Source organism: Cetorhinus maximus, chromosome 7 (assembly GCF_964194155.1).
Source record: "Cetorhinus maximus chromosome 7, sCetMax3.hap1.1, whole genome shotgun sequence".
Classification (NCBI taxonomy): Eukaryota; Metazoa; Chordata; class Chondrichthyes; order Lamniformes; family Cetorhinidae; genus Cetorhinus; species Cetorhinus maximus.
In genome coordinates, this window is record NC_135885.1 from 112,343,021 (window position 1) to 112,360,034 (window position 17,014).

Below are 17,014 nucleotides of genomic sequence, written 5' to 3' on the forward strand. Positions count from 1 at the left end.
ACTCACTCAGCTTGTCCAAATCACACTGAAGCATTTCTGCATCCTCCTCACAATTCACCCTCCCACCCAGCTTTGTGTCATCTGCAAATTTGGAGATATTACATTTAGTTCCCTCATCTAAATCATTAATATATATTGTGAATAACTGGGGTCCCAGCACCGATCCCTGCGGTACCCTACTAGTCACTGCCTGCCATTCGGAAAAAGACCTGTTTATTCCTACTCTTTGTTTCCTGTCTGCCAACCAGTTTTCTATCCATCTCAATACACTACCCGCTATCCCATGCGCTTTAATTTTATATGCCAATCTCTTCTGTGGGACTTTGTCGAAAGCCTTCTGAAAGTCCAAATAAAAGTCCACTGGCTCCCCCTCATCAACTCTACTAGTTACATCCTCGAAAAATTCCAGTAGAATGGTCAAGCATGATTTCCCTTTCATAAATCCATGCTGACTCTGTCCGATTCTGCCACTGTTTTCCAAGTGCTCAGCTATTAAATCTTTTATAATGGATTCTAGAATTTTCCCTACTACTGACGTCAGGCTGACTGGTCTTTAATTCCCTGTTTTCTCTCTACCTCCCTTTTTAAATAGTGGGGTTACATTAGCTACCCTCCAATCTGTAGGAACTGTTCCAGAGTCTATAGAATCTCGGAAGGTGACCACCAATGCATCCACAAAAGGTACAAACCACCACGTCAGCAGTGCGCCAATCAGGGGTCCTCATTGAAAATGCCAGCCCATAGCCCTTCCTCTTCCAATGACATTGGTGCAGCCATCCAGAATGTGATGTCTGATAGAAAATAGGCTTAGTGATTAAGATCTAAAGTTGTCAAGCTCAATGTTAAGTCCAAAATGTTTTAAAGGGCCTAGTAGAAAAATGAGGTGTTGTTCCTTAAGTTTTCACCTCAACTTAGTGGAACAGAGTCTGAGGTCAAGGACAGTGAGGAGAGAGTGGCAGTGGGATTAAGAATGAAAGTGGCAAGCGAGTGGAAGTCCGGGTCTCGCTTAGAGACTGAAAGGAATTGTTCAATGAAGTGATCATCCAATCTACGTTTGATGTCCTCAATGTAGAAACCACTTCTTTCACCCGGACGGAGTATTTGAGTTCTGAATGGTCAAACAGGAGGTGAAAAGACAGGTGTTGCAGCTCCTATGCTTACAAGAAAAGTTATTGGGAGAAATGGATCACGTGTTGGGGGTGATAGAGGAGGGGAGGAGAAAATGGAGATGGCATCACATTGGAGAATCATCAATGGAATGCATAGACTAGTGTGATGAAAGATGTGATAAGGAGAATCCTTTCACGGGTGGGAGGGAGAAAGGAGTAAGGGTGAAAGTTTGGGAAAAAGTCAAAGGCCCCACCAATCCTAATTTTAGTACTAATTCTAGACTAGGATTATGAATAATAATGACAAAAGTCTCCTCAAACAATAAACGCTGAAGAACTGACGAAAGCAGTTAATACCAAGGAACTAACTTACTTTCAATCAGGCAACATTATTGTCTGCATTTTTCTTCTACTCAGATGGCTCGATTTGCACATCAAATACCCCTGAAAAAAATGATTCAACTCTTTGTTGGATTCTACATCCCACCAATCTCCAACAATTACTGTGTTTATTAAACCCTTTGCTACCACAAAAATTTATAATTAGCAGTTTTCTGCTTCTTGGAAGTACTGCTTTTTCTTTAAAAAAAAAAGTTGAGGCATATCAATGCTGGGTACTGGAACATTTTCCCAGTTTTCAAGCAAAAGCACCAGCAGAAAAGGGATAGTTAATATTTCTTCTACTCTGCCCCAGTAATCTGTCATGCTGGAAGCACGTCAATCAACACCTGGCTTTACATCTGCCTTAGTTTGGGTTCTACCAGGGCTACTTGGCTCCAGGCTTCATTACAGACTTGATTCAAACATGGACAAAAAAGCTGAATTCCAAGGGTGAGGGAAGAGTGACTGCCCTCGACTTCAAAGTGACTGAGTGTGGCATCAAGGAGCCTTAGGAAAGTTGACATCAATGTGGACAGTTAGGAAAGTTGACATCAATTATTGACATCAATAAGGGAGAAAACTCTCCACTGGTTGGAGTCATATCTAGCGCAAAAGAAGATGGTTGTGCTTGTTGGACATCAACCATCTCAGCCACAGGACATAACTGCAGAAGTTCCTCAGGGTACCGCCTTAGGTCTATGCTTCATCAAGGACCTTTCCTCCAACACAAGGTCAAATGTGGGGATGTTCACTGATGATTGCACAATGTTCACTAACATTCACAACTCCTCTGACACTGAAACAGTCCATGCCTGTATCCAGCAAGGCCTGGAGAACATTTAGGCTTGGGCTGATAAGTGGCAAGTGACATTCATGCCACACAAATGTCAAAAATGACCATCTGCAACGAGAGAAGTAAAAAATTTTCCCTTGATATTCAAGGCGTTACTATCATTGAATCCCTACCATCAACATCCTGAAGGTTACCATTGACCCGAAACTGAACTGGACCAGCCATATAAGTACTGTGGCTACAAGAGCAGGTCAGAGGCTGAGAATTTCACAGCAAGTAACTAATCTCCTGAGTCTCCAAAGAACTGTCTACCATCTACAAAGCGAAAGTGAGGAGTGTGATGGAATATTCTCCACTTGCCTGGATGAGCTCAGCTCCAACTACACTCAAGAAACTCAACATCATCCAGAACAAAGCAGCCCACTTGATCATCATCTCATCTACCACTTTAAAACATTCACTGCCTCCATCACCAGGGTACAATTGCAGCATTATTAACATCTATAAGATTTGCTGCAGCAACTCATCAAGGCTCCTTAGACAGCACCTCCCATACCCTCAATCTGCACCACCTAGAAGAACAAGGGCAGCAGATGCATAGGAACACTACTACATGCAAGTTCCCCTCCAAATAATTTGGAACCATTTCACTGCTCCTTCACTGTTGCTGAGTCAACATCCTGGAATTCCCTTTCAAAAAGCACTGTGGTCTAGATGCACCATGTGGACTGCAACAGTTTAAGGAGGCAGCTCACCACCACCTTCTCAAAGACAATTTGCAATAGGCAACAAATGCTGGCCTTGCCAGAGATACTCACATCCCACAAATGAATCAAAACAAAACCTCAAAGAAGCATTGCTGGTCTACTTGTAATTCTCCATACATGTAATTTGGCTGTTTTTTAAAAAAAATAAGCATTTGGGTTTCATCTATATAGTACTGATTGACATTACTTGGTTCATTACACACAAGTACAGAGCTCTCTTCTGTACAGTATGATTATTCACAAATCCCCATATCTTGCAGTGTCAATATTCATACGCTCAACCTAAAATGTATATTTTAATAAGCAGATAGACAAGAATGCTATTTTATTGAAAATTTTAGAGTCATTGGTTGCCATGCCCTTCCTTCCACCACTTTATAGCAACATAGAAATGGTGAATACCTATTAGTGATTTGAAGAATTTCTAAAAATGAAAATGATGAAGGCATACATCAAGCTATTTTTGGTTTTTCAGTTTTATTTTCGAAAGTGGTCATTTTAAACAATACGAAATGGGACCATTACTTAGATTGTGTCATATAAAGCAACTTAATCCAATGCAGCATTGTGAAGAAAGCAAAAATTCATGCCACTGAACTGATATATTGTTTATGCCCTAGTGCAGTACTTCATTCCACTGAATAACATAATCTTTTCAAGATATTTGACCAACAAATAGTGTTCTCTCATTACTGTGGTGCTTAAGATTTAAAAAATTTCTATACTGTCTTCTTGTTATTCAACAGCAAGTCTAATGATGACCATGAAGCTATTGTCGATTGTTGTAAAAACTCATCTGGTTCACTAATGTCCTTTAGGGGAGGAAACCTGCCGTCCCTACCTGGTCTGGCCCACATGTGACTCCAGACCCTCAGCAATGTGGTTGACTCTTAAATGCCCTCTGAACGAGGGCAATTAGAGATGGGCAATAAATGCTGGCCTAGTCAGTGATGCCCACATCCTATGAATGAATTTTTTTTTAAAATTGAATGATATTTTGTTAAACATACCTGCTTAGTAACTTACTTTTACAGTTTCTTCCCCTGCTTGTTTGTTTGCTTCTGATCCAGATAATAATATCTTATACTGGGAAACCGCATACCTCCAGTGACTATTGTTCAGGTGCGAGCCTAGGCATTACGACTGGCAATCTATTTAACCATGCAAGAGGTTACAAGTCAAGCCCCCTTACATTTTGACCAAATATCCATTGGTGTTATTTCTAACAGTAGTCACTGGACAGCAATTACTGGAAGATCAGGAAGATCAAACTTCCAAATAGCTCAATGTCACAACATTTCCAACTCGTATATCAGGGCAGCCATTATTTATTAATGGCACATTAAAAGCCACACAGATTGTTATTTCAAATCTTTCAATATCCAAGTATTAGGAATAAATTTGTTAACAAAGTGGTGTGATTAGCTGGATTGCAAAACTATTATTTTTAGCAAGAGTTATGAGGTCACTTACTTGTTAGCCGGGCTTCAGAAAACTTCACTAAACAGTTAACACCTTCAGTTTCCTTTTGTAGCTTCAACCAGTCCTGCTCATGGAAGAGGTAAAGCTTGGCGTCTTTATCCACAGCCACTGTTTTGTTGCCTATTTGACAGCTTAGTAAAGCATTCGTACCTAAGGATTAAACATGTAATCATACTTTAAGGACCCAAAGTTACCAAATGTCCACATAAGCATACAGAAATTGTACATCTTAATTGGGAGCAAAAAACATAATGTAAATCTGATTGACCGGCAGCTCTCTAGTACCTGCAATGACAGAAGCTATAGCGGCCACTGCACCTTAGACCGGTGGGGTCGGGGTGGGGCACCCAAAATTAGAAGCGGGCTTCTGATGTAGGCACCCCCACCCCACCCGCCAGAGGCCTAAGCCCCATCATGTTTGGGCTGCCCCCAAAACTGGGAAATCTGGCCACCAGCCTAAAAATTGAGGCTGGGTGGGAAACGGCCAACAGCCAATAATTGGCCACTTAAGGACCTCAATTGGAGCAAGGGCGGAATGGCCCATCAGAGGCCTTGCATGCTCCAACGTAAAATCGCTGAGAGGTCAGAGAGGGCGGTAGCCCAGCAGGAAACCCATTCATTTTATTTCACGTTCTTCCACCTCCCAACCTAAAAGCCGCCAGCAGGGGAACATGAAATTCAGGCCCACAATACAAGTCCTTACGTGCTCTGCCTTCCACGGTTAAAATGTGAAATAAAGCTTCCTGAGCCTATAAGTTACTGCCTAGTTTTGCTAAGTTTCATACTTTTATACTTAATACATCTCTCCAACTTGTTACAAGTTGACAAGTCTCGCTGTTGATTCCTTTGTCCAGTTGGAGCCTAAATTCCTTATACCTAATACCATTAGACTTTGTGGGGTTTGAAGACAAGGTTGAGCACTCCCAGGGTCACTCTCTCTCGATAGTATACGACTGTGCCTCCTCATCTGGTGAATCTGTCCTGCTGGTGGGACAGGACATACCCAAGGATGATGATGGAAGAGGCTGGGACACTATACCTGGACTCCAATTGCGAGGACAGACTACACAAACTAGGTCTGTAGTCCCTGGAATTTGGAAGGTTAAGGGTTGGTTTGATCAAAGTCATGATGTCATGACAGTTAGGGCAAGTAGATGGAGAGAATTTATTTCTGCTGTTTGAGTTGTCTAGGACAAGGGGCATAGTCCAGAAATTAGAGCCAGGCTTTTCAGGAGTAAAATTAGGAAACAGTTCAACACATAAAAGGTTGATAGAAGTTTGAACTCTTGCAGAAAAGGGAATTCATGCAAGTGCCATTGTTAATTTAAATTGGAGATTGATAGATTTCTGTTAACCAAAGGTAGTACAGATATGGGGCAAAGGTGGCTATGTGCAGTTAGGTCGCAGATCAACTATGATATCCCTAACAGCGCTGTGGGTCTCCCTACACCACATGGACTACAGCGGTTCAAGAAGGCAGCTCACCATCACCTTCTCAAGGGAAATTAGGGATGGACAATAAATGCTGGCCTAGCCAGTAATGCCTACATCCCGTGAAAGAATAAAAATAAATCTAATTGAACAAGCTCAAAGGACTAAAATAGCCTACTCTTGTTCCGTTGTTCCTAGAGGCTACAAACTGGCCAGAAATGGATAGAGAAGAGTTATACTAAGTTAATGGGAGAGTTTGGATGGAGAAAATGTGGAAATTAAAAATTAAAGTTACTTCTTTCTACATCCACAAAGCGTCCTTGAATATATCTCTTCAACCAAACTGTCGGTCAATTTCTCCGATTCTATTACTGTTCACAATCTGATTCGAGACATTTCAGTGAGATGAATATTTGTTACATTAAAATACAGTATATAAGTGCACAATGTTATTGTTACCACTTAATGCTCTCACAATGCCAGGTCATGATCTGAATATAAAAAAAACCTTTTTTCATTAGGTAACTATGAGCTGGCACATGGGTCGTGCAAGGTGTTTAGGTGCTGAAGGTTAGATATTTGACATAAAAAAACTGAATTCTTCCCAGTTCCATTAAGATATCAATTACGTTTTCATCTGACCGGACCAGACACAAAACAAACCACAAATAAGTCATAGACAGTTTAGTTTGCCAGGGCCAAGGAGAGAGAGAGCAGCTAGAGGCCAAAAGTCTCTATGGTTCATCATGCCAGAATGTGGGTGGAAGCTTGTGCTCAGAATGAAAAGACCAAATTTGTGAGGAGTTAAAATGAGGCTAGAAGATTCGCCTAGTTTGCGCTTGAGGGAGGATCTCCAGTAATACATTCACTGTGAAGGATAATTCTAGGGTAAAAAATTTATCAGGCTGAGGAAGGAAACAAATAGAAGTAAACTCTTGGAGGCTAAATATCACTTTGGACTGATTTCTAGATAATTGAATGTCTACTTAAAAGGACAGTGTAACGTATATCTGTGAAGTGTGTTGTTTCAGTTGTGCTAAAATAATAAGCAGGATATTCTGTTCTGTGGTTTAAAATATAACTTGCCTACAAAGATAGTGCTTCATCAATGGAGCTTTTAGTTTTTTGTTACAGTAAACGTCTTAAATCTTGTTGTGCGATTTTTTCAGCTATTAATTGGAGACTCAAGTCTCCATGGGGATCACCATCCCCCTCCTAATGCCACTGACACTAAACAATCCAGCAAGCAGCCAACCACCACTTCGACATCCCCAATTAGTCCCATCAATTCATGTTTTCACATCAAACAAGTAAAACAGCCACATCACCAAGCACACAATAATGGATATGATAGAAAAGTGGTGAAGAAGAATAACATTGATGTGAGCTAAATAGAAGAACAAAAACATATCAAAATAACATTTTCTCAGGCACAAACATGCATACCCTTGTGCAGCTACAATATCTTACTTTTCCTTTCCTGCTATTCCTAGGTGGTGCAATCTGTGTTGCTTCAGCAGAGGTAGAAGCAGACTGCTTATATTCCTGCTCTGACCTGCTGAGATGTTCATGGGGGCCCATGAAAGACTGCTGCACCTCTGCCTGTGCAAGAACAGGCTTGGTCATTGGGACACAAGGAAGCATGGGGGTTATCGATTGAGATTTGGGCTGTAGGTGAGAAATCAAAGTGCTTTGAGTGGAGTGCTCATTTCCATGACCCTCTTTGCCATCATCTACCTCATGACTGGGCTTCATCATTGCTACCACTCTGCAGACCAGAGCAGCCCTGTAAGGCCAAGGCTATAAGTTATCTGTCAACCTATTTAAGTTGGCATGCATGAACTCAGTGTCTGGCCAGCCTATCCATGGAAGAAGACACCATCTCAGTTGTCTGTGACTTCACACCCCCTTATGTTTGAGGTTAGCTCCTTGAATCTCTCTGCATTCATTTTTTAATTCTTTCACAGGATTTTGGCATCACTGGCAAGGGCAGCATTTGTTGCCCACCCCTGTCTTCTTGAACTGCTGCAATCCATCTGGTGTAGGTGCACCCACAGTGCTGTTAGGAAGGGATTTCCAGGAATTTGTTCCAGCAACAGTGAAGGAGCTGCAATATAGCTCCAAATCAGGGTGGTGTGTGGCTTGGAGGAGAACTTGCAGGTGGTGGTGTTCCCATGGGTTTTCTACCCTCGTCCATCTAGGTGGTAGAGGTCACGGGTTTGGAGGGTGCTGCTGAAGGTGCCTTGGTGAATCATTTCAGTGCATCTTGTACATGGTACACACTGCTGTCACTGTGCTTCAGTGTTGGAGGGAGTGGATGTTGAAGGTGATGGATGGGGTGCCAAATAAGCGGGCTGCTTTGTCCTGGATGGTGTCGACCTCCTTGAGTGTTGTTGGAGCTGCACACATGCAGGCAAATAGAGAGTATTCCATCATGTTCCTGACTTGTGCCTTGTATGTGGTGGATAGACTATGGGGAGGCAGGAGGTGAGTTACTCACCACAGAATTCCTAGCCTCTGACCTGCACGTGTAGCCACTAATGGCTGATCAAGTTAAGTTTTTGGTCATTGGTAACCCCCAAGATGTTGATAGTTGGGGATTCAGCAATGGCAATGTTGCTGAATGTCAAGAGGAGTTGGTCAGATTCTCTCCTATTGGAGATGGTCATTGTCTGGCACTTGTGTGGTGCAAATGTTACTGTGGTGATTTCACTTTGAAGTCATGTCAGTTCATCACACGTTGTCAGCTGCTACTTAATAAATCCCTCTTCATCAATGTCCAGCTGAGCAGAGCGAGGAGAGGGCCATGTCCTCATGTGAGGACACTCAGTTGCTGTTCCTGACTCCAACATCTAATCATAATTTTTCTAAATATAACCTACATTTTTGTGGTCCTTCCAAAATTGTTAATCTGACACAAATTTTGATAAATAAAACTAGCTGAATATTCCCTCATTGCATCAGTGGCAGGTGGTATCATAGAATCATTGACTGAAAACATGGTTCTAGCTATATAACCCACAACTGAAAATGAGCTAAATTTTTCAAAAGATTTGTGCCCCAAATGTGAGTCAAATGAACAGTTGTGAATCTTGTGCCAATGGAAGTAAATGCACAGTGGTGTTAAAACAAACTTCAGCTTACAAAAATTACTCATGGTTTAACTGAGGAAATCGGATCTGGGTGGCTACTGGCTCATCATTTACATTGAATTTTTATAGGAGCAGAGCCCTTTTGGTTCCCAGCAGGAACACTGTTCTGTTAATATGTGGGCTTGGGATTATCCAGTCACTCCATTAATCAGATAGGACTGACTGTCATGTGGCAGCTGAAGAATTATCTCCCTCAACCACATGGATTGTAAATTCTGGCTTATCTGGAAAAAATAACTATTCTAAATTGGCTGACTTCAAAGAGAGTTATTAATAAAGGTTCTCATCAGACAGTATGGACAGATTCCTCAATGTCATCATGGCATTCAATGAAACATAAACAAAAGACCAGAAAAGGAGAAGACTGTTCAGCCCATCAAAGCTCATCTCTTCGGTATTATAACTCCCAATGTAGCAACTAGCCTTTCTGAATGCACCTAATTGTTTCTGTTTATATTGCCTGACACAGGAGGTTGTTCAAAAACATTCCTCACTGAATAAATAAGTATTTGTTATTATTCTTACGCAACAAGGTTTCACCCTAGTTATTTATTTTTGTATATTGTAGAAAAAAATAGGATCAGAATTACAATAGGAAAATTTATACCAGAATTCATAATTTATACCTAGGGCTAAATATGTAATATTGTTTTGCTTAGAAAGTTCTCCTATATAAACTGATCCAAAGAAATTGTCACAAGATGTGATGCATTATAATGCAGTATTACAAAGATTTACTATTAACCTCGATCACATGTGGAAGACTTTGGAAACATGCTACAAAACTCAATATACTAGTAAGAACTAATTTATTTAACTATATCTAGAACATTGCAATTATATCAGCAAGTTCAGTATTAGTGACTACAGTAAAAGAAAGCAATATTTAGTACTACTGACAGAATCTGGGTCATGCAATATCAGAGTTTTAGTTGGCTTTAACTCAGTCCTAATATTAAAATTCAGTTTTCAATGTTACAATATACATTTGACAAAGTTCAAAATTGCTAAGTAGCACCAGAATGGTTTCAGGTTGAGTCTCTTAACTTTCAATTGCTTTTTTTAATTGCAAAAGATGCAACCTCTTTAATTATATAGCAGATTAATTATATATTGAACAGTTTGATCAGCTCATACTAATTCAAAAATTGTTGCGTCAGTTTCTGCTTTGTTAACATCTTGATTCCACTGGCAGTGGGCACGATAGGTGGCATGTGCAGGCAATATGGCGCGATTGGTTTCACGATGGCAGGAAGGCAGGTGGTGAACATCTGCTCAGCCTGCCAACGGAGGGCCGTGTTTCTCACCAACAGTCGTCGGGGAGCTCATTGTAATACATCAGCATATCATGAAAAGGCCATCCTGCCAGGCTCTTGGGCCCTGCTGGATCGGAGTGAACAGCATCGTTTTCCACAGCTCACCAGGGTCGCCTGTTGCTTTGCAGGCTTCAGGGGCTTTGGGGGGCTTGGGTGAAGTGCCACCCTAACTCGGAGGTGACTGTTTTCGGGTGGGGGGGTGGGGGGGTGGCTGTGATGGTGTCTGGGGGCAACTGCTGCCCTGCCACGGAGGCGACTGTTGCTGTTGTCTTGGTGGGGGGAGGAGGGAGGAGGGGGGAGGGGGGAGGAGGGGGGAGGGGGGAGGAGGGGGGAGGAGGTAGGGGTCAACTGCTGCCCAGCCTCAGAGGCGACTGTTGCTGTTGTTGGGGAGGGGGAGGCAGCTGCTGCGATCCCGCACACAAGGAATCAAGGTGGGAGAGGCAGGGCAGGCGAGGAATGTGGCCATACAGTAGGGGCACCTCTATAAACTGGCCATTCCTCTGCAACTGATACAGTTCAGGTGCAGCCACAGAGATATATATGATTGGGGTCCGGCTCCTAGCCTGCTCGCCCACGCAAGCAATGCAGAGGCACCAAAGTGCCACCAAGTGCTCCAGACCTTACCGCCCCCCCGACCCCCTACCCACCACCCCCAGCACAGGCTGCGAGTCCGCAACCACTTTACTGGACCATGGAGCAGTTGGACTGCACACGTTTTACAATCTCCTCGACAACGCTGGCCACGTAGCAATCACTGCTGGAGAAGCTCACAGCCCCGTGCAATCTTAGCAACCCGGTTAGGAGCTGACTCCCCTATGTCCGCAGGCTGACAGGGCAGACATGCAGCACACTCATCTGTGGCCATCTAGGGGGTGGCCAGCAATCTCCAGGAAGTGTTAAAGGGGCAGTCACACAGGGCCTGGAAAAGTGCTAAGTTCACCCATGCTACCACGTCTCCTCCCTTTCATGTTGCAGGAGGACCACATCAGGGGCATGGAGCCTGGTTACCTAGCCGTATGCCTGATGGCCTTCAGAGAGCGAAGAAGACAGAGGAGAGAGCGACTGAGCCGCCTGGCCGCGCAAAGGCAAGAGCAGCAACTTCAGGAAGAAGGGGCTGCTGGGGCTCCCGCATGCCCAGGAGCGACAGCGAGCTATGGCTGGTTGGCGCCTAGCAACACCCAGGGTCTAGGGATGCCATCTGTCATTCCTGCAGATGACCGAGAACCGGTGTCGCTGATGACCACGCATATCTCGGGACCTGGTCGCTCACATTTGCCACATGCTGCAGGGCTTGGCGTCAAGGGTACATGGATAGTATCCAGTGCCAGTGGCTGTGAAAGTGACTGCAGCACTCAATTTCTATGCCAGTGGCTCCTTTCAGGGCTCCATAGATGACCCTGATGACACCCACGCGGCGGCCTCCAACTGCAGCAGAGTGATGGTATAATGAGGCTCATGCTGCAGCTCGCAACTTGGTGGAACAAACCATCGGGATGCTGAAGATGAGGCTCTGGTGCCTGGACTGGTCTGGTGGAGTCCACAATACAGTCCGCAGAGGGTGTCAAGCATCATTGTTGTCTGCTGTGCCCTTTACAACCTGGCACTCCAACGGAGAGACGAGCTGGCTGAGGAGGAGCTGCATGTCTCCTCCGATGAGGAGGGCATCAATGGGGATGAGGGTGAGGGAGTGCTGGAGGCGATGACGGAGATGAGGCACTCACACTGGCTAGACGAGGCAAACGCACTCGGGAGGCCCTCATAGCTGCTAGATTTGTGGAGGATGATGATACAGTGAGGAAACCCTAAGGTTCCTCACATCGCATTTGTGAACGTTTGACTCCAGTCTAGCTTATGGCAGCACCAATACCCTCTGTGGGAATGCTCCTGTCATCGAGATGCAGTGGTAGAGGCTCCAACAGTCGCCCGATTGAAGGAGGATTATGACGACATGCAGTGAAGACACTCCATAAATTTTCACATAGCCTTTAAGAACATCAGACTCCTGTCTGGCCAAGGGCAGCTCACTTGCGCTCCGTGATCAGGGTCATATCATAGAAACGCAACCAAGAAACTTTAGAAGCATCTGTGCTTTGTCCACCTTCAGCAGCTGAGCCCTTCAGGAGCTGAACCACAGCATCAGTGGTCACAGGTGTTGATGTGATGGGGGCCAGACCCTCCTTAAAAGGTGCTGAGAGCACATCGAGAGAATGAGAGAACTCTGTGGCGCCTGCCCACTACATCCTGGCAGCAATGACAAACACCGCCGAGGTGCAGGCATCAGTAATTTTTCCAGGGAGTGTGCGGCCGAACTATCACTTTGGTCTGAAGACTGCACAGAGCACAGTGAAGAGGCCCTGGACTGAGACACCTCCTCTAATCTTGTGTAGAAAGGTTTCACATTTGGGTGACGAGAACACTGCTCATCAGAACAAGGAGCTTTTGGCAGGGAGACATTGTTGAGAGTTTATTGACAATAGTGAACAGTATGTACAAGTGATTAACACCCGTGCCCAGGCTGTGCAACTAATTCTCCTTAACTTTCCTAACCCTGCCGCTACATCTTGTTGCTCCCCTGGCATCCACAGCGGAGGTGGAGGCAGCCTGCTGACTGTGATGTCTTGTCTGTGATGACGTTGGCAGCCATTCTCTGGAGGGCCGAGACTTTAAGGGCTCCAGACTGCTTTCGCGGTCCTGCAGTGTGGCAGTTGAACCTTCCTCAGCCTGTGAAGCTAGAGCTGCTGAGGTCACAGGAAAAGGGGATTCGGATGGCCCGGTCACTCCCAGTCACCTGGGTGGATGGGCCCGGAGTGTGCACCTGCTGATCCTCCTCCCTATGGGCGCCTGCAGGCCCCTGGCTGACTCCTTGAGGGGAAGGGGTAGCTGGAGTGAGACCGAGCTGCCCCACACCCCTCTAGCATACACACTGTTGTGTACAACAATGGCGTCAGTGATGAGTTGAACCCACACAGCAATGCAGGGGTGACGTCCTGGACCAAGGTCTCCATGGCAGCTGCCATCCTACCGGTGTTGACCTCATTGTGTTGGCATGCCAGCGCTATCAGCTCAGCCTGAAGGCAGACAGACTCTTCCATCATGCTTTGCAATCTGAGGAGTGCAGCGGACATCCCTTCATAGTGTTCCCGAGCTTGCCTTTGCAGCTCCAGCAACTGTGATGCGACCGACTCCAGAGGCTCATTATCTGACTCAGACTCAGCAAATTTCTGGCCTCCAGCAGGCCTCCGAATGCTGGGGATCAGGGATGTCCATGCTGCTGCCTGATGTGGATCAGACAGTGTGATGTGCTCACCAGATTGTGATCCAGGGGCTACTCTAGAGCTGGGTCCCACCGAGGTGTTTGTCTCTGCGCTAGTGGAGGGTGTGGGTGAGCGCTATGATGGGACTTCAGATTTCCCTTCCGAAGTGTCTTTGGGGCTTGATTGGAGGCCCTGGGTCATGCACTCTGTCGGCTGTTTGGCAGATGTGCCTGCGAAAGCAAGGAGAAATAGTTAGTGCATGGCAGTGGCCTGTGAAAAAGAGGACACATCACTCATGGCATGGTTGTCTGATGGATGTTACACTGCTGGGTCATCACTTGGTAGAGCAGCACCGACCCCACCGTCAGCACAGGGCTGGTCCAGATTCTTACCAGCCAGCTGGATGGCTCTGTTTTCAAAGTTCGTGAGAATCTTGACTTCGGGCATTCCGCCACCAGTCTGCGACCTCTCTCTCTTGTTGTGTGCCAGCTTATCCTGCATGGATAGAGATGGAGAAAGTGTAAACAGGACACCTGCAGGGCCAGATAATAAATGTGCCTGGCCTGTGCATGTGGTGAATGGATGGGCTGAGGACAATGAAGGCGTGGTTGAGAGAGTAAATGATGATGTGATGCTGGCAATGAGTGAGGGCCCTGTGGATGTGTTCTGGGTTTGCAAGTGCGTGAGTGTGATGAAAAGAGTGACTTACTGGAGGAACAAAGGAGATCATTCATCCTCTTGCAGCATTGGGTGGCTGTCCTCTTCTGAAGGGCATTGGCGTTGACCAACGCTGCCAACACCTCCCAAGCTGGATTGGTCACGTTGCTGCCCATCCTGTGGCCAGAGGAGGGGTTAGGACATCCTGGCGGGCCTCCACGGCATCCAGCAGTCGCTCGAGGGACCGGTCACTGAAGCGGGAAGCCACAGTCTTAGTTCCTTTGCTGGCCACGTCTCCCAAGCAGTGGGGGTGAGCTGGTAGCGATGAGCAGTGTGCTGGCGGCTGCCTTTTAAACATGGCGGCCAGCATGTTGCAACATCGGGATGATTACGGGAGGTCAATTGAGTGCCCACTCACCATGGAAACGGCGTGTTTCCCGGAAGTCCATAAATAATGAGGTGGGTTTAAGGCGATATGATGTGAAAACCTGCCATTGCCGTCAGCAGGTAGGATGCCATTTTGCCCGCCCACTACCACTCAAAATCTTCCAAAGGTTTTCATTTACAAACTTCTCCAAAAATCTTCTAATTTACATGAACAATGTTTGACCTATAAGCTACTCTAATTTTATAAATAAATCCATTCTTGTCTATTAATTTGAGATAGCTGATTCTATGAGAAAATGTGTGTCTGGAAAATTACAAATGCAATTACAAAAATAAATAGTATAGCACCATAATTTCCGGGCACGATTTGCACACTCAGCTCCAATCATGCAAGTGTGCTAGCTGTCAAATTAGCAGCTGATGACTCCCAGGAGCAGAAACTTGTTGAGGGGTTGAGGGTCTCGGCTGAAGCTGGGAAGACAGCAAGAGGCCCACACTGCCTTTTTTCTGGAAGGCCGACCGAACCGCAAACCAATCAGGCAGTGGTGGGGTTTCCTCTGGAATAAGGTCCCCGGGACTGAAGTATCACCTTGCAAGAGCTGCAGAACAGCAATGCCATGGAGGAGGCCATGGCTGATACCAAAAGAACAATTCCCTTCACAGAATCACGGAATCACACAGTGCAGAAGAGGCCCTTCGGCCCACCGAGTCTGCACCGACACGTGAGAAACACCTGACCAACCTACCTAATCCCATTTACTAGCCCTTGGCCCATAGCCTTGAATGTTATGATGTGCCAAGTGCTCATCCAGGTACTTTTTAAAGGATGTGAGGCAACCCACCTCCACCACCCTCCCAGGCAGCGCATTCCAACCCCCACCGCCCTCTGGGTAAAAAGGTTTTTCCTCATATCCCCCCTAAACCTCCTGCCCCTCACCTTGAACTTGTGTCCCCCCGTGACTGAACCTTCAACTAAGGGGAACAGCTGCTCCCTATCCACCCTGTCCATGCCCCTCATAATCTTGTACACCTCGATCAGGTCGACCCTCAGTCTTCTCTGCTCCAATGAAAACAACCCAAGTCTATCCAACCTCTCTTCATAGCTTAAATGTTTCATCCCAGGCAACATCCTGGTGAATATCCTATGCACCCCCTCCAGTGCAATCACATCCTTCCTATAATGTGGTGGCCAGAACTGCACATAGTACTCCAGTTGTGGCCTCACCAAGGTTCTATGCAACTCCAACATGACCTCCCTACTTTTGTAATTTATACCTCAATTGATCAAGGCAAGTGATCCATATGCCTTTTTCACCACCCCACTAACATGCCCCTCTGCCTTCAGCGATCTATGGACACACATGCCAAGGTCCCTTTGTTCCTCAGAACTTCCTAGTGTCATGCCATTCATTGAATACTTCCTTGTCAAATTACTCCTACCAAAGTGTATCACCTCACACTTTTCAGGGCTAAATTCCATCTGCCACTTATCTGCCCATTTGACCATCCCTTCTATATCTTCCTGTAGCCCAAGATGCTCAAACTCACTGTTAACCACCCGCTAATCTTTGTGTCATCCGCAAACTTAATAATCCTACCCCCACATAGTCATCTATGTTGTTTATATAAATGGCGAATAATAGGGGACCCAGCACAGATCCCTGTGGTATGACACTGGCTTCCAGTCACTAAAGCCTCTGTCATCACCCTCTGCCTCCTACAACTAAGCCAATTTTGAATCCACCTTATCAAATTACCCTGTATCCCATGTGCATTTGCCTTCTTTATAAGTCTCCCATGTGGGACCTTGTCAAAGGCTTTGCTGAAATCCATATAAACTACATCAACTGCACTATCCTCATCTACACACCTGGTCACCTCCTCAAAAAATTCAATCAAATTTGTTAGGCATGACCCCCCCTCTGACAAAGCCATGCTGACTATCCATGATCAAACCTTGCCTCTCCAAGTGGAGATAGGTTCTCTCCTTCAGAATTTTCTCCAATAGTTTCCCTACCACTGACGTGAGACTCACTGGTCTGTAGTTCGCTGGCTTATCTCTACAACCCTTCTTAAATAGAATCACATTAGCTATTCTCCAGTCCTCTAGCACCTCCCCCCGTGGCCAGAGAGGAATTAAAAATTTGGGTCAGAGCCCCTGCGATCTCCTCCCTTGCCTCCCTCAGCAGTCTGGGACACAAATCATCCGGACCTGGAGATTTGTCCACTTTTAAGCGTGCCAACACCTCGTCACTCCCTATATCAATTTGCTCAAGAACCTCGCA

The 17,014-nt window shown here is 45.5% G+C and overlaps 1 protein-coding gene across 3 annotated transcripts in view; it reads right to left on the bottom strand.

Moving 5' to 3' along the window:
- gpr180 (G protein-coupled receptor 180) overlaps nt 1-17,014 on the bottom strand; it is a 144,974-nt gene that overhangs the window by 89,153 nt on the left and 38,807 nt on the right. For all 3 annotated transcript variants that reach the window (XM_078545924.1, XM_078545922.1, XM_078545923.1), the window contains exon 2: nt 4,524-4,682. In XM_078545924.1, the coding sequence (XP_078402050.1) occupies nt 4,524-4,682 (159 nt within the window). The remainder of the gene's footprint in view (nt 1-4,523; nt 4,683-17,014) is intronic.